At 48.1% G+C, this 25,750-nt stretch overlaps 1 protein-coding gene across 4 annotated transcripts in view; it reads left to right on the top strand.

The window, feature by feature from the left end:
* The first annotated feature begins 3,479 nt into the window (after positions 1 to 3,479).
* Positions 3,480 to 25,750, top strand: part of LOC121620603 (caskin-2-like) — a 53,415-nt gene continuing 31,144 nt past the window's right edge. For all 4 annotated transcript variants that reach the window (XM_041956717.1, XM_041956715.1, XM_041956714.1 and 1 more), the window contains exons 1-3: positions 3,480 to 3,753; positions 5,761 to 6,182; positions 19,965 to 20,016. In XM_041956717.1, coding sequence (XP_041812651.1) covers positions 6,089 to 6,182; positions 19,965 to 20,016 — 146 coding nt within the window. In that variant the 5' untranslated portion in view covers positions 3,480 to 3,753; positions 5,761 to 6,088. The remainder of the gene's footprint in view (positions 3,754 to 5,760; positions 6,183 to 19,964; positions 20,017 to 25,750) is intronic.

Raw genomic sequence — 25,750 nt, 5'->3', positions numbered from 1 at the left:
TTAAAAATGTGAATATGAAACATCTGGACTGTCGATTGTGTTTATGTTCACTTAAGTTTTGATGCAAATCCCTGAAGGGCAGGACGCTCCAGGACCAGGACTGACAAACGCTAGCTTAGCATCAAGACTGGACACAGCTAGCCTGGCTCAAACACCGACTTTAAAACATGACACCACCCTCAGGTTTCCGAAGCTGCCATCTTTGCACCGTCACAGCTGATCCAAAGAGGAACAAGGTGGTGGAGCGTGGGTGGAGCTGAGGCGGATGGTTGATGAAACCTAGCAGCTCGCTGTCTCTCAAAGCGGCCATGCTCATAATTATGCAGAACTTTAAGCCTCAATGTAAATAATATGAGTGAGTTACATAAAAATTCAGCCTGTACTGTTGTCATGAAGGAGGAGATGAGCTGTAGAGCGCAACCAGGCTGTAAATGTTTGATGTGGAGGTCTATGGGGACTGACTCACTTTTGAAGCCTCGAGTGGTGATTGGAGGAACTGCAGGTTTCGATGGCTCCTCTGGATCTCGTTTTGTGTGCTGGTCTTCAGGGGTCTGTCGCAGACTGAGCTTCCTGAATGTAAAATGAATCAGATCAGATGAAGCTCAGTTAGCTGAGACGAGACGTCCGTCTGGATTTAAAGGATCTGATCTGCCTCCATCATCGCTGCAAACACCATGACCGCTCCTCTATAAGGTTCACAGGTGGAGCAACAAAAAGGTGGAGGTTCATTTGGAATGAGGTTAAATCTGCTTTATTCATACAGGACATGAATGTTTAATGAAATATTACAGACATTATGATTTAAAGTTCAGTGTTTAATGGAAGACGAAAGGAAGTGGAAACTAATTATTCTGGCTAAACAACACATTCACATATTTAAATATTTATATCGAATATGAATGGATTCATATCAGGTTTTTAATTTAAAAAACTACTGATAATTGTCAAATCTAAAGAAATGTTTACAAAAAGTGACTCCTTTTCATCCCTGAGTCTGTTGTTTTCAGTTGTTATCAGTTTTATTATTTTCATCACTCTGACTCGTGTCGTTTCGTTGTGTTTTAGCTTCTTTTCTTGAACTGAACGTTGCAGCTCAGGTTTCTGAAGCATCTTGTTTTCCTGTTTCAGTTAATAAAAAGAAAAAGAAAAGAGGACAAGACGCCAGTGTCCTCAGAGAAAACCCAGGTCCAGACTCCGCCCTAGCAGTGACATCAGCACAGGTGTGTTTGGCTGTGAGACACCTGGTTAAACAAACTGAGTTTGTTCTCATTGGTGAATTAAAGCTGTTTTCACTTCCCTGAACCAGAGTTTGTTTTCTTTGTGTTTCTTTGGGAACAGGTGAGTTCAGACAGGTGAGGCTGGGACACAGAAATGTTTTTCTCACTGAGACGTTCAGCAGATGTTTTCTGAAGGTTAAAAACAGAGAGAAGAAGAAAACCAGCAGCAAAACAAAGATCTAAATCATCTCTGTATTCATTATTAAAGCTCTTTTATAGTTGTAATCAATAAGATTCTTTGTGCTTCTTCGACTTCCCATCATGCTCTGCTGTAATACCGCATCCTGGCCTGCAGGTGGCGGCACCACACTGGAGAAATCAGCAGATCATGAGAAACAAAACTTTATTAGTTGTTGTGTAACATTTTTACATCACATTCATCTGTTTGGTCCAGAGTGACGAGCAGGACTGAAGTACTCAGTTCCTTCATGAAGTAAAAGTACTAATGTGAAAGTACTCAATCACCTGCACTGAAAATGGTAAAAGTTTTTCCAAAATACTTCCGAAGTAAAAGCTGTCAGATAAATGTAGTGAAGTAAAGAGGACAATATTTCCCTCTGAGATGTGCTAGAGTAGAAGAATGAGGCTGCATGACATAAAAATACTCAAGTACAAGTACCTGAAATTTGTTCTTAAGTACTCTTAGTAGAAGTATCTGGTGCTGTAGCAGAGTACAGCTTCTCTTGTCAGGCTGCGACTCCTCCACATCAACACTTTACAGTTTATTTCCATGACTCATTATTTGTATGTTTTTTGTTTGTATATAATATAAAAGTACCACAACCTGCGTTTCATTGTACAAGCTTATGTTGCAGAATGATGAATGAACCATGTACTTCAGTAAATGTACTCAGTTACATTTCTTCATTGTTGATGTTTTTATTACAGTATTTTGGTCGCAAACCTGCTGGAAACTTTAAGATTCTGAGTCCAGGATTTATTGTGAGAATTTTCTCAAGACATGAAGGAAAACTTCATCCTTCAGTTTATCACAAACATTCAACAGCAACACATCTGGAGATACGAGCTTTTCACTGGACAGGAAGGAATCTGAAGAGTAACTGTAACTAAAGCTGTCAGACAAATGTAATGGAGTAAAAAAATACAATATTTACCTCTGAGATGTAGAGTAAAAAAATTGCACAAAATGGAAATAAAATGGCAAACTTCAAATAAAATATTTTCTAATAGAAATACTTTATACTTAATGTGTAATTTTGCACAGTACTTGAGTAAATGTTAATTAAAAGTGACTGATGAATTATTAAAAAATATGTCGGATGTTTTGTTCTTCTGCCCCCAAGTGGCCAATCAGATCAGTCAGTGCAGCTTTAAATTAAGTGTCCACATCATAAAACTCTGCTGCATTTTATTGTGAAACTGGAAGCAGTTGTAATACTCAGAAGTGGTTTCACGGTAAAATACAATCTTTTTGTTTCGTTTTTAATCTTCAAACATCCTGAACATGAAAACAGACCGTCTGTCTGGAAAAACACAGATTAAATGTAGTGGGAGGGTCGAGTGTGTTTCATTAAGTTACCCACCGACAGCCAGCACAAAACAGGAAAAGGATTGATTGATTCTCCAAAATAAAGGCACGTCTATCAACCTTAAATTTCTCTCTCCTTAGTCTGACGACATTTTTACACGTGTGAACAGGTATACAAGGAGATTTACTATGATCAGCAGCTGTTACTCACAAGGGAACATCACTGTCCTAAATGGACTTCCATCTGTGGACATGCATTCACCTTAAAGATAGCTTTTACTTTTCATGTTTTTTAAAGACATTTAATTTCAGGTGCTAATTATCAGTTCATCTGTGGATTATTTTTCCTTGATGAATCAATTAATATTTTTTCGAACTAAACCCTGTAATGTTTGGCCTTTTGCCTTGAAAACAGGATTAATCGAAATAGTTGCCAGTCACATTTCTGTTGATTAACTAATCAATAAATCGACTATATATCATATTACATATGTTTTTGTTGGAATTCACCGTCGTTCTAAAAAATTTACTCCAAATAACAACCTTGCATGCGAGGCAAGTGGTTGAAACTTGAGATTCGATATCGCGTTATCTGGGTTTATTTTGAAAGTGTCATCCGGAAGCTCTGTGTAGTGTTTTGGGTAACTTGCCTCCGTGTCCACGTTCCGGAGAATCCAGCGGAGAGAATGTGGCATTCACGGCGAGGAGGGAAAACCTGGAGCAGCGTCCGCCAGCGGAGGGTCGTACAAAGTACAAAAAGGCTGAGAATACACGTCGCTTTTACGGTGATTCTACGCGGATTTAACTGTAATCTAACGCATTTGGAAGATAAAACTGCTGGAATAACCCACTCTTAGAGGATCGACCTTTCTGGAATATCAACACAAGGAGTTCTCTGCCACCTCCGCGGAGTTTTCCGACAAGCTGCCACCGAGGTCCGTTAAATTTCAGCCGCTGAAAACTTTCTGGTTTACTTCGCTAAAGACGGTGAGTCGCATATAAAATGTGTTTATTCTTGTTGGAATAAGGAGTTTGGCTAAACGGTCTTTAAAGTGCTCTAACTAACTTCGGTACAAAGGTCGGCGCTGGTGGGGGTGACGGCGAAGCTCCGGTGTGTTTACATGCCAGACTCCTGCCGCGATGTGCCACTTTCTCCGGGTCGGGGGAAGCTCCACTCCGGCCTCCCTCCGCAGCTCTTTAAACCGCAGCAGTTTGTCTGAAAATCTGAGTAATATTTCAACATTAAAGACTTTTATATACACCCAGAAACTAATCTTCCGTTCGGCGGACTTGGACATCACCAAGGGCCACTTGAATGCAGTTAAATTTCAAGTTACAATAGGCTGACAAAGCTCGTTGACCTCCGCCCCCAGAGCGCGTAATTCAGTACAAAACCTCCAGTGTGAACGGTGTAACAGCGCTTTTTAGTGCGCAAAGTGTTCCCGAATTGGAGACTGACTCCAACAAATTCAGGCAAAACCTGGAGTCACATGTTCTGTGTGTGTTTTATATGCGAGATGCAGAGGGGGAAGCAGAATTAGTAACTTGTTTAAAGGAATCTGGCACCACAATATCTACGTGTGAAGGAAAAGGGTTCACGCTGACCTGCTCAGCAGAGAAGATCTCTGCAGACTGATGATCAAACACTTCATGCACCGCCTTCACTGCAAACTAATAACTGTCAGTAAAGTGATTTGTTCGTGTCCACTGCAGAGCCCCCGCAGTGTCACAGTGAAATGTCTGAGTATTGTCCCTCCTGTCATGAATGCAGAGAGAATAGAAAACGCCCGGGGGGAGCTGGAGGAAAACCGGGGACATGATGGGTGTAAATGGGACCGACAGCTCTGCTCGCACCCCGTGCTCCTCTGTGGCCGCCCGCTTATGTAATGAAGCAAGTTGGAAACGGGAACAGGGTTCAGAACTGAGCGCCGGGTGCAGGGCCAGACCAGCGTCTCTATGTGGACTCTGTGATCCGGCTGCTGTGTGTGAGGCCCGGTGCTGCAGCAGAGGTCGGGACTGTCAGCTGTGATGTCAGTTATCTGGAGAAAGTGGAGCAGAGATGAAGCTCTAACTTTCCCTCCTGGTCAGTGGGCTGGAAGACTTTAAGTAGCTGCTCCTGAGATGAAGGAGCGCGTGCATCTGAGCACAGAGCCCCGAGGCAGGCGGGACGAGTCCGGGACGAGTCCAGCGCGCGCCAGGACGGGACGAAACCGACGTCACCGATCGGTTTAACCACGCGAAACGAGTCACGCTGCACGCGCTCAGCACACAGCAACCTGCGGGGGAGTCACTACGGCCCCGACTCACCTGTGACAGGTGTGTGGAAACCTTTGTCCAACCTTTGATGATGATGATGATGATGTGACATCAGGAAGTCAGAGGATGAAGAGCAGCGACAAACCTTGACTCTTCCTCAGGGTTTACTAAAGCCACCAACCCGTCCCAGTTCCCAGGGGTCAAAGGTCAACACTCTACGGAGGAAAGCCTCATAATCACAACAGTGACGTCACAGAGGATAAATGATCACCTGCTTCAACCCAAACTCACCTGAGTGGAAACGTAAAGGTGTAAAAGTTGTTTGGATGAAACCAGAATCAGACCAGCGAATCAGCGGAGACATCCGTGAATCATGTGACTAAACGCCGCTCTGAAAATGTCAGACCTGTGGAGCGACGAGGAGGAGGCTGCAGCCTTCCTCACGTGAACACAACAGAAGTGTTCAGATGGCTGCGTCTCTTCTTCTGTGGTGGTTTAATGGCAGCGACCAGAGGATCGGCTCCACCTGCTGCTTGTGTCCGTCAGCCAATCAGATTCTGGCAGCAGGACGGAGACAAAGTTCATGTTTTGGTTACAGACGAATGCTGTTCTGTCCTGTTACTGGCTGTTATCAGGACGATGATGATGATGATGATGATGATTGTTAATATTAATATTCGTAGCCCTGTGCAGTTTCACTGATAGATGAACTGATCTGGTTTTCTCATTCCTTTTCAGTCCTGACCACATCAGCCTCCTCCTCCTCCTCCTCCAGTCACACCACCAGGAGCTCCACCAGCCTCCACCCCCCCGGCTGACCCTGGAATTATCAGCTCCCGCAACCAGAGACTGAACGGAAGAAAAGTCTGAGCAGGAAATTAAGCAGCGGAGCGGTTTTCAGAGGATTCTTAACGTTTGGCTGTTTCCCGGCTGTCGGCTGAGCGGCAGGCAGAGGAGGCGGAGAGTCTCACCTGAGGCGGGTCCATGTCTCCGGCGCTCAGCATGAGGCTCTGAGGAGGCGGCGGGATTTTAAATAAAGCTGGTTCAAACACGAGGAGGAGGGAGCATGGGGAAGGAGCAGGACCTGCTGCAGGCGGTGAAGAGTGGAGACCTGCTGTCCACTCAGAAGCTGCTGTCCAAACTGAAGACCAGCAGGAACAGTAAGTACACCTGGACTGTGCTTTTATTCTGAAATACGCCTCATACCTGTCTGCTGCTGGTCACCTCTGACAGGTGAGCCCTGTCACACTCCCCTGTGTTTGTCTGGATTAAGTTCAGTCTGGCCGGTTCCAGATCCTGGACTTGTGGACTGGTCTTTGAGCTGATTGGTTGGTTGAACACCTGGTCTGCTGTCATTGGTTGCTTTAGCTGTTTACCTGTACAGGATATTTATTCATGGAAAGTGAGAAGAGTAACTTCAGGTGAAAGATTGTTCAGTTTATTCGTGTTGTATTTATTAGTAACTGATTTTATGATTCTGTGATGAAGAATTGATCCATTGATCGTCTGCTGCACGTCGCACGTGAATCCACACCAGCAGAGGCTGTCTGTCATTGGTTGAGTCCAGTCACGTGACACTTAAAGGAGCTTGATAAAGCGTGCAGCAGTCAGACATCAGCTAGCTGAGCGACGTTGAGGCTACAAACAGAAGTTTCATCGAGGTCACTAAAACAAACGTCCACCCTGATGACATCATCTGAGAGCGACCCCCCGTCTCCTGGAGCTCGTCCTCTCTGCTTCAATCATGTCTCTGGTGTTTGTGGTGTGAGCGACAGAGAAAAGGGGCCCGCCGAGGCCCCGGGGCCAGCGGGAGGTCGGCCTTTATCAGGCAGATAACCTCTCGCCTGTCACAGGACCCTGCAGCCGGCCGGCGTCCAGCCTGATCGGTGACCTCTGACCTCTGAGGTCTGTTGGCCCAACATGGACAGGAAGTTGCAGACAGGGAAGATTTTATTTTTAGTTTCTATCCTCTGGATTAGGCTGCTGTGGATTTTCTGTAAATGTTCGAGTTATTAAATGTGTCGGATGGAGACGCTGCTGAAAGATCTGAAGATCCATCATCAGCACGTTTTTCTGTCCTCGCCGGCAGAAACCGAGCTGATCCAACCGATCGACGCCGACGTTAAACCGTCTGTCAGGGCGTACATGTCTCCTCTGCCGGCCGACGGGCCCGTCCTGCCCCCTCAGGGACTCCCCGCAGGCCGTCACATAACCCCCACCCATTGTTCTCCACCTCAACGCGCCCGATCCATCACCACCCATTGTTCCAGCCGCGGCTGCAGGAACCATCAGCAGCCTCCCGTCCCAAACTCCGTCCTCCTGACATCTGCTGCAGCACCCCCCCCCCAGCCGACCGCTGTCGCCCAAATCGCAAGGAGCGGCCAGCTGGTGCCCAGCCAGGATTAAGAGGAATTATAGCATTTGGGAGGGGAGGGGGTCCGGCCCTGTTATCGGATGCTGTGGCATGTCGTCCTCGTAGCTCTGCTGTGTGTTAAATCAGGACTGAGTGGACCTCACGGCTGAGTCTTCCACTGAGTTTATTCCAGGTCGGTCCGGGGGGGGCAGCATGTGATACAGGACGAAAAGCTTCCAGTGATGAATTCATTTTGCTGAGCACAAATCAATCAATCAATCAATCAATGAAAAACCGCTGCAGCTCGGTTTAAAGCGTGTGAACCTCGCTGATGGTTGTGAGCAGCTCAGGTGTGAGCTGTTTTAGCTCTGCGTTTGGTCTCCTCCAGCTCCTCAGGGAAACACCGGCTGGTCGCTAACTGTGCGTCTGCTGGAGAGCTTCCAGCTGTGGTCGATACTACGAGCGACACGCTAACGAAGGCGTCGGCTGTTATCGATCAGGCCTGCTAGTCCGACTCGTTTTAACCTTTTATCAGCGACTTTATCGTCACTTCGGGCCGTTTCTGTCATTTCGCCGCAGCGCTCTGCTCACTGTGTCTGGCTAACTTTGAGCTAATGTTTGCTTGCTAACTACTTTTCACACATGTAGCATCAACATGTGCGTTTCTTCTGTTTCTGTTTTTTAGTCCACTGTCTGTCCATCGACCCCTGACACGCAGCCCTGCAGCTCAGGGCCCCCCGGCTGGGTCTCGTGGCGGAGGCGTGATGTTGTGATGCATTTAAATGTCCATAGCATGTTGACCTTGTCTGACACACGTTGCGTTGAGGAAGGACAGATTTTTTTAATGTGTCGCAGTCAGAATATTGTCCTCGGCAGTCGGCGTGAAGCTCAGACTGAGGCTAATCCAGCAGCCTCACAGCCAAACATTACCTCCAGATGAAAGTTGATTTGTTTCAGTGGCCTCATGAAGCTTTAATCTTCTTTACTGCTTTAATCTGGAATGTTCAAGAGCTCATTTTCTCATTTAAAGTCATTTTAAACGGACGAAGTTGTGGCAGGTTTTTAGACATTTAAACCACAAACAAAAGCAAATAAAAGCCTCGCCGGCCTGTAACACCCCATCCGTCTTTTTTAACAAAGTGTGCCACAGGGGACGTTATTATTGTCCCCGCGGAGGGACGTTTGGAGCCGAAGCTCATCAGTGTCCCATTATTGGAGCCTCGTAAACCTGTCGTCCCTCCATGAAAAGCCGGCCGTTGAGGAGCGAAACAAAACAGCGACGGCGTGTTGGAGACTCTCCAGCGACGGGGGAGGACGGGGAGGACGGGGAGGACGGGGGAGGCTGACACCCACTCTGGATGTCTCTCCACACACTCGCTCAGACTGATTCCCTCTCATGTTTTATTCATGGTCTGGTTTAAATCCACCCTTCCTTTAGCGCTGCTGGCTGAACGTCTGTTTTATTATGGGCTGTTTCACCCTGCAGCTCGTCTCACCGTCCTCTCTGATGTCCTCTTCACCTCCGAGACCTCTGGAACTGCGTCCGTCTTCCTTCATTTCATTTCATCAGCGCTGGTTAGTTCAGCTTCTGGTCTGTGCTCCGACCGCGAGCCGAAGCAGTTCAATCAATGAACCGACTAATCGCTGCAGCTCTTCATCAACAGATGATGAACATCATCATCATCATCAGCTGATGATGTCAGAGTCTGTATCAGGTTTTGTGTTTCTCTCTGCTGAAACCGCTTGCTGCTGCGTTCTGGTGCAGGTCGCCGGTGGATTCACACTGTCACTGTGAAGAAAACCCAGAATCTGGACGTTTCCTTTCCACAGCGTGAACTCTGCCCCGAGGAAGGTCAAGCAAACACAGACGACTGTTTGTTCAGTCGCCTCTTACTGCGAGAGGAGAATCTGCTTCCTCAAAGTCCAAACCGAGGCCGTGACGGGGGGGGGTTTCCTCAGATTTGAGGCAAAGTGTTAAAACCTTTCAGAGCGTCGGTGAAAGTCTGAGTCTGAGCTGCTGGTGTTTGTCTGTCAACTCCGCTGAGGATGTGTTAAATGTTTAATCGGTCCACTAACAGACAGCCTGTGGGCTTTCAGGCCGGCCCCCTCTGAAAGGGGACAACAAAGCTCTTGTGTGTGTGTTGGGACCGAGGGGGCCCTCGGGACCTCAGGCTGTCCCGGGGCCCGACCTGGCTCTGAGAAGGAGAAGTAGACCAACAAGGCTTTACTGTGGTTTTATTAAGTTTAGCTCCGGGCCTGCGTTCATCAAGCCCCTCACAATCACTCAGACTACAACCAGTCCTTCCTCTGACAAAGTTAAACTCAGACTAAAACCAGTCCTTCCTCTGACAAAGTTAAACTCAGACTAAAACCAGTCCTTCCTCTGACAAAGTTAAACTCAGACTAAAACCAGTCCTTCCTCTGACAAAGTTAAACTCAGACTAAAACCTGTCCTATCTCAGAGAACAGTAAACTAGGACTAAAGCTTTGCCGTCTGAGGCAGTGAACACACTTTGACCCGGGACAGTTGGACTGAAGCTCCGCGTGCTGCGTCCCTCTGCAGGTTTTTCCAGGTCGCTCTGACTTCCTGCAGAGAAGCTTGACGAGTAAATGAACCGTCGCAGAGTTTCTGGTTTGGTTTTCTGGTCCGGTTTCTGGGACGTCTGCTGAACTGCGGCTGAACCGACGCTCTCGTGCTGATAGTTAGTCCTCGTCTTCTTCACATAAACACTCTCCGCAGTGTAATTTGGTCTGAAATAACGGGCCTGCGAGCGCCGGCGCAGGAAACTCTTCTCGTTTTATCGAGGCTTTGATATGAAAACGAGACGCCGGCGAGTGCCGTCTGAGGCCGGATCCTGTGGGGGTGGAGGCTGCGTGGGTGGTGTGTGATGCGTAGTGGGAGGCGGTGTGTGCAGCACCGTCATGGCTGCGGGTGTTTTTCTTTATTCGCTGTGTTATGTAACGGAGGTTCTGCACTCTGCGCTGCTGTTGGTTGGTTTCTGCTTTTTATGTGAGCCGTCGGTGAACCGTGAGGTTACGACATGTGACGTTTATCTGAAATGACCCTGAACGCATCGTCAGGTGAGAGACTGTGAGCACCTGTGATGACGCTCAGATCAACACGCTGATCCGTGCGTGATGTGGAACATGTTTAAGTTAAACCTGGTTCTGTTTCAGCTCTCATATTTGTAGCTCAGATTTTAGGACTGCTCGTTTTGTGAGTCCTTTAAATCAGGACCGGAGTTCAGTTCAGGGTCCAGGTCTGCTGCGGCAGAACCAGGTGACGGCTGGGACGAGGGGGATCTGTGAAACACGCTAACACACATTCAGCAGCATCGCCAGGAAGAAAAGACGCTTCTGTGTTTGTTGTTGTTGGTTTTTTCCAGCTGCTTTGAATTCACACAGATCAGGACCAGGATCAGGACCAGGATCAGGATCAGAACCAGGATCAGGATCAGGATCAGGACCAGGATCAGGATCAGGGTCAGGATCAGGAAACAGGTTTACAGATCGTGATTAAGAGCTGCATCATCTTATTAATCTTACTGACTCACTGGATGCGTTTAGAAAAGCTTCAGCGGTGGAATACCCACAATCCTCTGTGTTCTTCTGGTTCTGCTGTTCGGGCGACGTCTCGTGTCTGATTTATAAGTTTTGACTCGACTGCGTATGAAGAACGTTTCCCACCGCCGAGCGCGAGTGGAATTCAGAGAGCGCTCATTGAGGTCGGAGCTGTGGTGAGAAGCTAAAAATGGTTTTATTCCACTCAGAAAACTTGTTCATGTGTCAGTGTGCGACAGTCCAGGTCTGCGTAGTCCAGCACCTTCAGACCGACAGAACCTGTAAGTCTGACGCTCGGCGTGACGTCTGACTCGCAGCTGAAACTTTCAGCTATTTTCCCCCTAAAACCCTGCGAGCTGTCTGAGTGCCAGCCATTGTCCGAGCAGCCCGGAGCGTTTCAGTGCAGAGGGAAGAATAGAGGATGATGTCATGGTGTTGGTATGTGGACCCCAGAGCGCTACCTTCGATCCCCCTTTCTGAGGCTGGAATTTGACTCCGGTGAAATCCGGCGAGCAGAGTTTCCTGAAGTCTTCGGCGGACGACAAAGACAGAAAGGCGAGCGCGGCCTCGTGGGTGTCGCGGCGCTGCCGGCAGACTCTCGCTGCTCTTTTCCCAGCGAGGCTTTAAGACGACTTCAGACAGAATCGCACTCGAAGGAGCAGGACAGAACAGAAGACACAAGACAGAACAGGAAACTTCACATGTCGTCAGCTTTTCACTCATTTTATTAATGAAATTTTAGCCTTGTGCATTTTTATTTTCTATTGTTTTATGATGCAGTTTGCCTGATTACAGGTGTTATCCACAATCAATCAATCAATCGATTGTTTCATTCACTGGGTCGAGCTTCCAAATGTTTTTACATCAGAGTGAATCTGTCGGACAAAAGAAAGTACCTGAAGGCATCACTTTAGACTTTATAACAGAACAATTAATGAATCAATGGATTGATTGAGAAAATAATCATCAGGTTAATCGAGTTGTCGACTGCTGATGGACATAAAAAAATTAATGTAAAATAAGATGGAGAATAAAACCCAAAAATAAAAGTAAAGTCAATGAAATACAGATAAAAACAGATTCAGAGAATCAATTATTCTCTCAATTTTGCAAATTTCTCCTTGGAGATAAATAAAGTATCTATCTATCTATCTATCTAATAAAATTAAGAATTGAAGAGAAGTGCAGCGGTGTCAGAGCCAGAGGTTCAGGCCTGCCTCAGGAAGTCTGTTTAAAGTCAATGGGTCTGCTTACTGCTCATTTACATCCACTCATTCCAGACTGAAAGGATTATTCTCATGCTGTGACTTCGCGGCTGCCGTCACCTTATCTGTGTTTCTGAAAGCGGAGGCCGGCTCTGCCGCTGCAGGCCGCCCTCCGCGCAGGCATGCCCGGTCACATGCTGCGGGCCTGGGGGAGGAGGAGGTGCAGGGGAGGGTGAGGAAAAGTCCATTATGAGTGGAGGAACGGGTGTGGAGCCGAGGAACAATGTGTGTGCAGTGCTCAACCTTTTGTGTTTTAGGTTGAAACAGAAACAGGAACACACACATCACGCTCCACCCAGACAGCAACACATCACACACGGCCGCCGTCCGATCGGCGCGCTGCTCAGTCTGAGAAATAAAACTTCAGACGTCCTTTTTAATTTAAGGTCATGAAGTCATAAGTCAGTTTGAAACGGGCGGTTTCAGCCAGCGGGACGTCGTCTTTAGCCGCTTTTAGCTCTCCAACTATCATTTGTTCTGCATTTAGCTTCTGAGTGCAGGCGACACATTTTTAGCTTGTGGAAGTGGTTTTCCCTCTGTTTCCTTGACTTCCACTCATTTCTGTTTGATGTGAAAATCAGTTTGCAGGCTTTGAAACCTGCTGGACTTGTTGAATCCATCGCAGTGAACATGAGGTCTGCACACAGCTGGAGAAACAGCTGCATGGCCTCCCAGCAGGTTTAAGAGTCTGCTGATTTACCACAGATGAATGGAGGTGAATGGATGCCGTCTAACCTGTGTGGGATTGTGGTGCCGTGCTGGGTCTAAAACATGATGAATGATGCGTTCACTGTCTTGTGTGTCTTGTATTATCGAAGCTGAAATCATGACATGTGAAATGTGATAAATGGTAAACGTGTCAGGTGAGGGAGACTTCATACCTCTTCCTCTCTCTGACACGAGTGTGTGTCGGTCTCTCTGTGTGTGTGTGTGTGTGTGTGTAACCTGGCCATGACTCGTGTCAGAGGAAGAGGAGGGGGGTGTGTTGTGTTGACGGAGGCTCTTGAGGTGTGGAGCAGCTCTCAGGAACAAAGCCAGGACTCGGGGCCCCTTCTCCTCTTCCTGTCCCAGCACTATTGTTCACAGACCGGGAGGCCGAAGCGCTGTGCCAGCTCAGACCCCCGAGAGCCCCCGGCCCCCCCGAGGGAGACCACAGACTCGCTGAGTGATCGTCTCAGAGAGGAAGACCGACTTTTATACATGAAAGTAGTCAGAAACGATCAGTTAATATAAAGAAAATAGTGGAAACAAGCCAAACGTCTCAAACAGCAGCTGTGATGCTTCTTCCTGTTTGTTTGATAGTGAGCTGAATGTCTTCGGGTTTTAGACTTTTGTTCAGACAAAAAGACGTTTTTGAAGACATCACGTCACCAAACGGTGAATCCACAGAGTCCAGACAGCTGGTTCTTATCCGTCGTTCCTAAACTTGTGTTGATGGAGTAAAAAGGTGGAGCTCAGCCTGGAGAGCTGGATGATGGCGCAGAGTGTGGAGACGTAGACCAGCCGCCGCTTTGGCTTTAACCGATGACGTCGTCGTCTAAAACGCTTCTGTTGGAGTAAATCTGACTTCCTGCACAGCCGGAGTGACGATGTTTGACTCAAACTACACGAGCTCAAACAAACTGAAGCCTATTTCACTGTTTAAGTCTGATTTCTTCTGTTTTACATACAGAACGACAGTGAGGTGGATGACCTACACTCAGTACTGCACCTGAACACATCGTGTAGGACTGGAGCTGCTAACATGCTAACATGTTGCTCATGCTACGTCTCCTGCGTAGATTCCTGATCTAATCGTGAGGTTCCCGCCTGCAGCCTAAAGTTCTCGCCCGGGGTCCACACCCAGACGCAGTCTTTGTCTCTGAAGGGTCCTCAGATGTGGACACAGATCAGCTCCGTCTCTGATGTGTCTCAGTCTTCTCTCTGGAGTGTCGTCTCTTTGTGTCTCCTCTGATGACCGAAGGACTGAAGTCTGACAGCGATTGGTTGCTGACAGTCAGAGACGGGTTCTGTTTGTTTTCAGCTCTGGGTCTCTGCAGCTGGACCTGAACCCTGTGAGTCCTTCATGTCCAGTGTTACCACACAGTCCTGAGTGAAGACAACGAATCAGACGGACAGGAGACGTTTATCTAACATCCACATTTGTCCTGAGTAAACTGATAAAACCCGTCTGTGTGATAGTGGTCCAGACGTCCTCACGTCTCCCCACAGCGCTGCCGTCACGTCCTCCTTCAGGCAGCAGATAAGAGACAGACGTGTCCCACTCCCGCTTTGGACGAACACGTCCACAGCTTCCTGTGTTCCTGTGCCAGGCTCTCTGAAGGCCAGCGGGGAGGAGGGGGCGCCGCTGATCGGTTCTCCTCTGAGGCCGAACCTTCAAACAGACCTGCTGCATCAAACAAAGCCACTATCACACACTGAGCTGGGGGGGGTCTGGAGACCAGATTAAACCTGACACAGATACAGGTCTGAAGAGGACGACACACCTGCACATCAGTTTATGAAACAGGCAGAACCGAACTGGAACCACGAGTCGATGAGTCGATGATCACAAAAGCTGCAGACTGATTTTCTGTCAGTCGCTTGTTTCTTGGTTTCTGTGTCTCGTTGAGGTTTAACACTGAGGGTCTCGGTGTTGTTTCTTCATGTCCAAAAGTACGTGGACGGCCGAACATACAGCTCACATGTGACTGACACCATGTTCGTTAGCGGGTCAGTGGGTCAGATCTGCATCTGAAACACGTTCTGTCAGAACGATCCTGAGCTGCTGAACCTGAACACAACAGTGACGTGTGGGTGTCCACATACTTCTGTCCGTGTGTTGTCAGGGTCCTCTGCAGCTCCACGTGGACTCTGTGTTGCAGTGTTGGCGGCGATGATAACCGGATTGAACCAGGTGAAGACCTGCTGAGTTTTTCTCGGCTGCTGTTAAAGGATAACTTTAGTTTTTTACATCCTGGACTTTATTTGTAGCATTAAATATGACCATTTACTCCCCCAGAGGTAGTTGTCTAGAGACGCCGGATGTTGATAACATGCCACCACGGGCTCAGAGGGGAATAGCACCAGCATATCATAACTAAATATTGGAATATGAACGAGTTTCGCCACAGATTATGTGTTATATAGAGGCTGCGCATGGATGCCCCGAGTACTCGCATTATACGGATATACGCGCCGCTCCTCTGGGGCTAATTTCTTCAAAACGACTCCAAATGCCACCAAAGTTGTCTGAGGGAGTAAATGGGCGTATTTAATGCTAGAAATAAAGTCCAGGTTGTAAAAAACGAAAGTTATCCTTTAACGGTTGAGTTTGTATTTAGGCCGGGGGGTTGAGTCCGGACTGGACGGAGCTGGACCTCTGCTGCGTTTCGGGGGACAGTTTCTGACTGCAGCCTGTTTGGAGGACGTCCAGCTTTCATGAAAGAAGACGTATATTTAGCGCAGAGCTGCTGTTCGAGCTCCACGCTGCACCACAATGAGAGGAGACGAGCTGCCGTATCGACCCGACGTTTGTTTATTACTTCGTCCACAATGAAGCAAAAGAGAAGAGAAACAAAGAGAAGTGTGAGGCGTCGCCTGCAGACGCGTAATCATACACTCGATACGCAGCGGACGTCTAATTTTAGAAGGTTTTTACAACAGATTCTCTTTCAGCCTGAGACTCTGGTCCACGAGCCTGATCCCGACAAGACCTCTCAAATCTGCAGACTCCTGCAAAACCTCCTCCTCCTCCTCCTCCTCCTCCTGCATTCTTGTGGCAGCAGATCCACGGGACGTTAACTTTCAGCTGAAATTATAAAAAGAGACCAAGTCCCTGCAAACGCTGCAGCTGAAACGGAGTCCAGCTCTGCTGCGGGGCCTCGCTCCATAAACAGCATTAAAAATAGCTTTGAACAAATGTGCAGCAGATGAGGGTGAGGATGAGGATGATGATGCTGGCCACAGGACGGCTGCTGGATGCGGTGACTGTGTGCCGCTGGAGGTCAGAGGTCACATGGTTTCTGATGCTCAGTCCGCGAACGTCTCAGCAGCTGCAGTTTCAGGCCTTCTCCTCGTCGGATGTTTTGATGTTTCCTCGCAGTTTTTTCTGAGCAGTGATTGGCTGAACAGTGGAGAGACTGTGCGTGTTCACGATGTGAAGCTGGTCCTAGTTCAGTGGAAGAAGCTTGGATTCAGAAGGTGTCTGTCACATTATTTGATTTAAGTTGATTTAAGATTAAAAAACTGCGAACTCTCACCGGAAGCTGAAACATGAAAAAAAAAACTGTGCCCAGGTGAGGCTCAGGTGAGGCTCAGGTGAGGCTCAGGTGAGGCCCAGGTGAGGCTCAGGTGAGGCTCAGGTGAGGCTCAGGTGAGGCCCAGGTGAGGCTCAGGTGAGGCCCAGGTGAGGAGACAGGAAGTGAAGTCAGCTTCAGTTTCCAGCAGGCTCTCTGTTGCTCTCTCAGCCGGTCTTCCTCCCTGTGTGTTCACTGTGTGTCTGTGCTGATTAATTCATGTAATTATGAAATCCAGGTCATTATCAAAGCGGCGCTGCGATCCCCAGAGCGAGCGCCTGCTGCGTTTCCTCCGTCTGAAACACTTCAAAGCTCTGTTGTTGGGGGCGAGGGGTGGTGTTGGTGGAGGTTAGTGTTTAAAGACCGACTGGAGGACTGTTTTACTGTGGGTGGATCCAGTGTCTGGGATCTCTTTCCCATCAGCCCCTGCAGCCTGACCTCTAACCCCCCGTCAGCAGCGACTGCAGCAGCGTCACGCCGTCAATCAGGTCACGCAGCTGATTTTAAAACCATGTTGAAGTTTTATGGCATCAGACTGATGATGCGGTGAGATGATCATGAGACCAGTGATGTGTTTTCAGAAGAGGATCAGATCGAATCGTCGAAAAATGTGAATTAGTCACGTTTCCATCAGCTGGTTTTTAGAATAAACGAGGCTACGCAAACTGTCGTTTGGTCAGAAGGTGGCAGTATAGCCACCGTTACGCATGTTTGTGTGAAACAGTAGAAGAAGTAGAGGTCGCAAACAAACCCAGCTACTCACAACCTGCCAGTAAAACCAGTCAGCTTGACCATCTGAAAACGAAGAATGGTGAGAGGAAGGGAAGATACAGACACTTCTTCTTCTTCTTCTTCTTCTTCTTCTTCTGCTTCTTCTTTTTCTTTTTCTTTTTCTTCTTCTCCTTCTTCTTCTTCTTCTTCTTCTCCTTCTTCTTCTTCTTCTCCTTTTTCTCCTTCTTCTTCTTTTTCTGCTTCTTCTGCTTCTTCTTCTTCTTCTTCTTTTTCTGCTTCTTCTTCTTCTCCTTCTTCTCCTTCTTCTTCTCCTCCTTCTTCTTCTTCTTCTTCTTCTCCTTCTCCTTCTTCTCCTTCTTCTTCTTCTCCTCCTTCTTCTTCTTCTCCTTCTACTTCTTCTTCTCCTTCTTCTTCTTCTCCTCCTTCTTCTTCTTCTCCTCCGTCTTCTCCTTCTTCTTCTTCTTCTCCTTCTACTTCTTCTTCTCCTTCTCCTTCTTCTCCTTCTTCTTCTTCTCCTCCTTCTTCTTCTTCTCCTCCGTCTTCTCCTCCTTCTTCTTCTTCTCCTCCGTCTTCTCCTTCTTCTTCTTCTTCTCCTTCTACTTCTTCTTCTCCTTCTCCTTCTTCTTCTCCTCCTTCTTCTCCTTCTTCTTCTTCTTCTCCTTCTACTTTTTCGTCTCCTTCTTCTCCTTCTTCTTCTTCTTCTTCTTCTCCTTCTTCTCCTTCTTCTCCTTCTCCTCCTTCTTCCCCTTCTTCTTCTTCTTCTCCTTCTACTTTTTCTTCTCTTTCTTCTCCTCCTCCTCCTCCTCCTTCTTCTTCTTCTCCTTTTTCTGCTTCTTCTCCTTCTTCTTCTTCTTCTGCTTCTTCTTTTTCTTTTTCTTCTTCTCCTTCTTCTTCTTCTTCTTCTCCTTCTCCTTCTCCTTCTCCTTCTTCTTCTCCTTCTTCTTCTGCTTCTTCTGCTTCTTCTTCTTCTTCTTCTTCTTCTCCTTTTTCTGCTTCTTCTTCTTCTCCTTCTTCTCCTTCTTCTCCTCCTTCTTCTTCTCCTCCTTCTTCTCCTTCTACTTCTTCTTCTCCTTCTCCTTCTTCTCCTTCTTCTTCTTCTCCTCCTTCTTCTCCTCCTTCTTCTTCTTCTCCTTCTACTTCTTCTTCTCCTTCTTCTTCTTCTCCTCCTTCTTCTTCTTCTCCTCCGTCTTCTCCTTCTTCTTCTTCTTCTCCTTCTACTTCTTCTTCTCCTTCTCCTTCTTCTCCTTCTTCTTCTCCTCCTTCTTCTCCTTCTTCTTCTTCTTCTCCTTCTACTTTTTCGTCTCCTTCTTCTTCTTCTCCTCCTTCTTCTTCTTCTGCTTCTTCTTCTTCTTCTTCTTCTTCTTCTTCTTCTCTTGGAGCGGAAACAGCTGATCAGTCATGTGATTTAAATGCTTGCTGCATCAGAACGTATTCAGGTGTTTCTGTCTTTAAACTGTTTTTTGCAAATTACAAAAAGCTCGTTTCCATGAACTGAAAAACAAAATCTGATTCTGAATCAAAGCTTTATCGTTTCTTTAACGTAAACACGGACGAACATTTTTGACAAGAGGCGTTGGAGTGTTGAAGGGTTGTGACCTCAGGACTGACCTCAGACCTTCCTGTTTCAGTATGTTTGAATCAGCTGATTTCTGTCCACAGAGGAAATATCACATTTGGTATATAAGTCGGGCTTCTCTCGTGCTGCATTTAAAGACTTTTACTGGATAATCTGAACACCCAGAACACCGATGAACAACTGTCATTGAAGGCATCGCAGCAGCTTTATGTTCTTTTTGTGTCACAGATGAGGCAACAGAGTCACTTCCGTGATCTGGACTGAACCCAGCTGTGCTCTTTAACCTGCTGCTGTTTGTATGTGTGGATGGAGCAGACTCTGTTAGAGACCAGGACTCTGGTGTCTGTTCAGGAACGTGGTTGTATGCGTGATAGCGCACAAATCTGTGATTGTGTGATGATTCGTGCCGCGGCCTGTTCTTTCTGGCTCTGAGAGCCGTCGGTGACCGCGGCTTTATGATGACACGCTGATCAGACTGGGGCCAGACCACCACGGTACCAAACAGAGCACCGACTGTCAGCGAGGCGCACAGTCCAAGAACCCTCATGCCACAATGTGCCAACGAGTGGGAGTCGGAATGAGGCCGCGGGGAAAAGGTGGAGCTGCCGACGTGGTCTCGCCGGACGGGGTCTGCGGTGGAGCCCCGGTGGAGAGGAGGACCAGCAGGGAGTCTTTGTCTGGCAGCAGATCAAAGAGTTGTGGGTTTTATTCTTCAGGATCTGAGCGGCGTCCGCCCTCTGACCCGGCCGAGGAAGTCAGAGCCAGGTCAGAGGCTAATGAGGCTTCCTCAGGAGGTCCAGCAGAGACACGGAGGAGGATTTACGATCAGCTGTCTCTGCAGGAAACATCCAGGTGTCTCCTCCCAGAGGCGGACTGGATTTCCTCCTGTGGTGTGGCAGGGAGAGACTGCTCCCGCAGAGCGTCTGCCAGTTAAACCAGGAAACACAAACGCCCTGAAGCCACCACAGACCTTCCACGTTCCTGAGAAGCAGCAGGACGACCAGGCTGGTCGGCCTCCGCCTCTCTGATGGAGGCGCCATCATTTCTCAGATCATTGTTATACTGACTGCAGGAGGTGTAAAGTGAATCAGTAAGACCTGCTGGACCCTCAGCAGGTCCAGACTGTCCCGCTGTATGATGATCAGATCTTAATGTTCTGTGTTGTTGTGTCTTCTCAGAGTTGCTCGGCTCCACCAAGAGACTGAACGTGAACTACCAGGACTCAGATGGGTAAGTGATGAAGTCAACGCTATAAAAAGACATTTTCTGCTCTGTGTCCAGTCTTTAGTCTGCTCCCTCTGCATCTATAAAACTGTTTCCACTCTGCAGTGACGGCTGATCTCAGACCCGCTGCCCGCTCGCCTCAGTTCAGCTGAGTCAGCGGGTTCTGTGACGGCCTCGTCGTCCCGCCTCTTCATCTGATTTCACATCAGAAAACACTGAAACCACCTCCGACAGGGCTTTTCAAACATGTGATCACATTCCAGCAGAGTCTGTAGAGACACGTCCGTCTTCATTAGCAGTTGTTCTGTCTCTGACTCAGAGCCGTCCTCCAGTTTACTGCTCTCGTTTCCCAGCATGCAGTGGGAGGATGTGTAGTTCACAGCTGTGTGTGTCTGAGGATGGCAGATCATTATTTTTTCACTCTCCTCTTTCATATCTTGCCAAACTCGCTGCAGCAGTGCAGAGGAGACGTGAGCGATATGCAGTCCTCCATCATGAAGCCGATGTCTTCCAGTCAGACGACCGTGAACGCGTCAGCGGCAGACTTCCTCCCAGCTGCCGTCCTCGCTGATCACACCCAGTCTCCGTCACATGAGGAACATTTGGTTCTTGCTCAGGCCTCCTTTAATCTCTCTGTACGGTGTGACTGCAGGGCCTTGTTTGTAGCTCGTGGAACAGATCATTTGGGGGTATTATGAACTGATTTGGGATCTGAGTGAAAGCTTGAATTTGATTGGTTTACGATCTGCCTGCTGTCTGATCCAGCAGCTCAGCCTCAGTTACGCCGCCCTGAAGCTCGTTAGCCTGGAAGGAAGTCGAGTTTCTCCTCATCAATATTTCTCTTTGTTCTGGGTTTTTATTATCCTCTGTAACGCCTCGCTGCTGTTTCTGCCTCGTTACTCAGAGGTGTCTCGTCTTCGAGGACGGTCTCAGCTGCAGCTTTTAAAGTGTCCTCCACTTTGTTCCAGACTGAAACGTCTCAACGACGGTTGCACGATGGTGATGAAATGTGGGTCAGACGCTCCTGTTCCCCTCAGGATGAACTGTACTAACTCTGATGATCCACTTCTGTCGTATTTGTGTCTCATTAAATCAGTCGTGCACACAGCAGTGGACATGTTGCCACGGTGAGCTGTGAGCTAAACACCAGTTCATGTTTCCGAAGGCGTCCATCTTGGTTTTCTGACTTTAACTCTGGTGTGACGTCATTCCCACCTCCGACTTCCAGCATCCGAGCTAAACATGCTAAGCTAAGATGATGAACGAGGTAGAAACCTGCTGCACGTCAGCATGTTAGCATCATGATGTTAGCATGTAGCTCCAGCTTCACAGAGCTCACAGAGCTGTTTATGTTCTGTGCCTGTTTGTCATCAGTGTATTCTTGTTTAGTGGACGTTCAGTGGACTCTGATTCTCTGCAGTCATCGTCACGCTCATGGCAGCAGAGTGTGGAGAGGAGAAGCCAGCGACAGTTTGTCGGCTGTCAGAGCTCATCGGGCCGTGATTTAATGATCTGCTGCTGAAACAACTCGAAGCCTTTTCAGCTCAGAGTCAACACTGCCGCTAACAAAAGCTCAGAGCCGAGAGGGCCGTAAAACACAAGAGCAGGACACGCGGGGGACCGGCTCGTCGGTCCGGAGACCTCGTCGAGTGTTGGACCCCTTTGTCGGCCCCTCAGAGGGCAGAGGGGACCCCGGCGAGGTCAAAGGTCAGGGAGCGGAGGGCTGGACCGCGACCGATTAGATAGGAGTGTTTACAAAGAGCCTGGATGACTTAATGCAGCGCTGACGGCCGAGGCGTCTGAACAATGAGCCAGGACGAGAAGGTTCACACAGCCCATGTGATGATGTCAGTGTTTGGTCCGGGTCGGGGTGCTGGAGCCAGTTCTCCATCCAAAGGGGGACAATAGACAATCCTAACAGTTAAAAAGTTAAACTGCAGGAATGAAGGAGGCGGCACTGACGTGCTGCACTTCCTGTGAGAAGCTCTGCTCCCTTCATTCATGGACAGGAACATTTTATATTATTAGTGATTGATTTTAGGGGAACAGTTCACCTGAGCAGGTGCTCAGCTCTGATGTCATCAGCCAGGTATCAACAAAACATCGGGACATAAACATTCGATTATTTAGAAAAGATGAAACGTGCATGTTGAGACGACGTTGCCGTGGCGACCTGACGAGTGGTTCAGCTTTCACTTTGGTTTCATGTTTCAACTCGCTGACGACGACGATTCAACGCTGAAATGTTTTCAGGACGGAGATTCGTTTAAACGTTAGCATGTCTGAGCTAAAACTGGAGCTTCCCCTCAGAGTGTGTGTGTGTGTGTGTGTGTGTGTCTGTGTGTGTGTGTCTCTGTGTGTGTCTGTGTGTGTCTGTGTGTGTGTGTGTGTGTGTCTGTGTGTCTGTGTGTGTGTGTGTCTGTGTGTTTGTGTGTGTTTGTGTGTGTGTTTGTGTGTGTCTGTGTGTGTCTGTGTGTGTCTGTGTGTGTGTGTGTGTCTGTGTGTGTCTGTGTGTGTGTGTGTGTGTGTGTATGTGTGTGTGTGTTGGTCTAATAGCCTCCACAGGGACGTGGATCTCAGGCAGGAAAAGGTTTTTCATTATTCATCGGGGCTGCTGGCGGCGATGCAGCTCAGCCGAAGCTCTGCCTCCGCTGCAGTAATCACACCGCTGCATCTAAACACAACATCCCGAACGCACAACTTCCCACAATCCTCCAGTGCTCGAGTGGCACGTCTTCATCTGTCGTGTCAGATCTTGTTCTATCGCAGACTCTGTTCTCACGGCTGTGAGTTCCTGTGACTCGGCTTTTAGCCCGTCGTCACGTCTGTTAGCATTAAAGCTCGTCGTTTCCAGTCCGCCGACACACCATCAGCTAAGAACGATCAGTTAATGAACGAACGGACTCATCGTTTGAGACGTTTGAGACGTTTGAGACGTTTGAGTCGCTGATCACATGAATTATTTTACAACAACAACATTAAAACAGTAACAGAAGTAACTAAACCTGAACAGAAACGTCTCAGACAAACATCATGGATCACAGCTTCCTTCAAAGGCAGCATGTGCAGCTATCACACAGCTAGTAGCATGGTATCTGGAACTATTGTCACCATCTTAGCTTAGCATGTTAGCATTCTCACATTAGCTAAGTGGCACACAAAGTTCAGGTGAGGCTGATGGGAATGAGTTTATTTATATATTTGGTTTTGACACTGAAGTATTGGTTTGGTATTGACACGGATGCAGAACATTTTCAAACATAAAGCAGTTTTGGCTCGTGCTTGTTAGCAGGTTGATGTGTTGAATTATTTCTCGTTGTCGTGACCTGATGTGACTGAAGGTCATCTGGTGTTTAAACGCCATGAACATCAGATCGCTGTGTTTGAAACGTCCGGACGTTCCTGCAGCTTCGTCTGTCTGATTCCAGCTTCAGTTATTTGTCTGATGGCTAAACTCCGGAGGACGCGGCGTCTCTTGTTGAGAGCGACGCTCTGAGTCAGTGAAGGAGAGAAACAGGAACAGTCAGAGTGGAGGAGCGCTGCCGGAGGCCATGTTTGATGAAGCAGGAAGGCATCCAGCTCACCTCACCACAACGCCGTCTCAACAATAGCTGACATGCTTTCCTTGTCATCAGCGATCGTCTGCGGCAGGTTTATTACACCCTCGCTGATCATGTGTGGGAGTCTGCAGCTCCTGCCCTCCAGGTGTACTCACCTGCGCTCTGTTATTACTCATGCTGTGATTGGAGGGAAAGTTTGTTTTCTGTGAAGAGACAGGAAGTGTCCTGACGAGTTAGTGGACAGGGAGACAGACGTGAGGACGGGGAAGTCGCTGTGACCTCAGTGTGTGAGTGTTTGTGCAGGTCGGCCATTCATCAGTGTTTATTGACGTGCGTGTGTGTGTGTGTGTGTGTGTGTGTGAGAGAGAGAGAGAGAGAGAGGGAGAAACAAACACACACTGGGTGTTAAAGAGGTTTCTTTTGGGCGTCCCTGTGAGACAAATTGTTGTTTGAGTCCGTGCCGGCGGCCCGTTGGCTCAGTGTTTGGCGGTGTTTCTATGGAGACCGGAGCTGGAATGGCGCCCTGTGAATTGACGCTGGGAGCTGTGGCCTTTTGTCCGTCCATCACACGTGAGGAGGAACGTCAGAATTCCTGAGTTTAGAGGAGACAGTGAAGAGACGCTGAAGCTCCATCAGAGGAAACGTCATCAGATCAACGTTAACGTCACGTTGAGTGGTTCGAGCGTCCGTGTGTTTCCACGGCTTCGATTTCACCGCCAACAGTTGTGTTTCACTGTGTTTATGATCAGCTGATCAGCTGACGGGCGTCAGTACTACGTTTCAACGCTGCTGACGTCATAGCTGAAACATTTGAAACATGAAGGAGTGAAACACTTTCAGTGTGAAATGAATGAAGATGAAAGCAGTTCAGAGGGTTTGAAGCGTACGAACATGCGAGCGAAGCGTGTCGCCTCTTACAGTGACTCCAGCTGTGTTATCACAGATTTCAGAAAGCGATGACGTGATGTTTTAACCTGGATGAAGATCAGCGGACTGAATCAGCTGTTTGATGGTAATAATAAGGAGTTTATGTGGGGGCGTTTGTGACGGATGCAGGCGGTGTTTTTAAACTCTCTCCAGTCTTTTTACTGTCAAATGTTCTCCGTGGTGATGGAGCTGCGAGCTGCGACCCCCCCCCCCCCCGTCCTGCGGTGGTGCTTCCTCTGCAGTCTCGCTCTCATGTTCGGACCTCGGGGGGGTAAAGTCATAACTCGTTTGCACTGAAGTGAGACGGGGAGGGAGCCGCTCAGCATCCGCTCTGTGACGGGTCACTGGAAGTCCTCCATGTAGCTCCACGCTCTGCTGGGTGGAGGCTGGAAACAGCTGATTATCACAACAACAGTCAGCGCTGATGGTCAGAACGTGGTTTTACCTTCAGAAGGACTGAATCCAGTTCCTGATGTCTTCAGTCTCACAGGAACAATCTGAGTGAGTGTTTGTTCATGAAACTTTGTTCAGGACGTCTCGAGCTCAAGATCTCTGTTGCAGTTATTAAAGCAACAAGACGAGTCGTCTCACGCTCCAGTTTCAGGTTCTCAGGTTCTAACGTGGTTCTGTGTGTCTTTTGGATCTCTGGACAGGTGGACCACGTCGTAGCTTCGGTTTGGGCTGGATGGTTCGTCCAAAAAGTCAAATCTAACTTTAGAAGATTTGAATCGTTTTTTTTTTCTCCTGCAAAGTTCAGAACAGCTAAAACACAAAGGGAACATCTGGAAAACAACATGTTGAACACACCTGAAACACCTGAAACACCTGAATCACCTGAAACACCTGAAACACCTGAAACACCTGAATCACCTGAAACACCTGAAACACCTGAAACACCTGAATCACCTGAAACACCCGAAGCACCCGAAACACCCGAAACACCCGAAACACCCGAAACACCCGAAACACCCGAAACACCCGAATCACCTGAAACACCTGAAACACCCGAAACACCCGAAACACCCGAAACACCCGAAGCACCCGAAACACCTGAAACACCTCAAACACCTCAAACACCTCAAACACCTGAATCACCTGACGTCTCCGCTTGGGTCCTCGTCCTCGTCCTCGTGTGTCCGCCTCCCGCTCTGTGATGTCCTTCAGTTCATCACAAACAATCTGCATCGACACATCTGGAGATACGAGCTTTTCACTGCACAGGAACTGACCAGTAACTAAAGCTGTCAGACAAA

Source organism: Chelmon rostratus, chromosome 17 (assembly GCF_017976325.1).
Source record: "Chelmon rostratus isolate fCheRos1 chromosome 17, fCheRos1.pri, whole genome shotgun sequence".
Taxonomy (NCBI): Eukaryota; Metazoa; Chordata; class Actinopteri; order Chaetodontiformes; family Chaetodontidae; genus Chelmon; species Chelmon rostratus.
The sequence above is the reverse complement of the archived record's forward strand: the minus strand, read 5'-3'. Positions and strand labels throughout refer to the sequence as shown.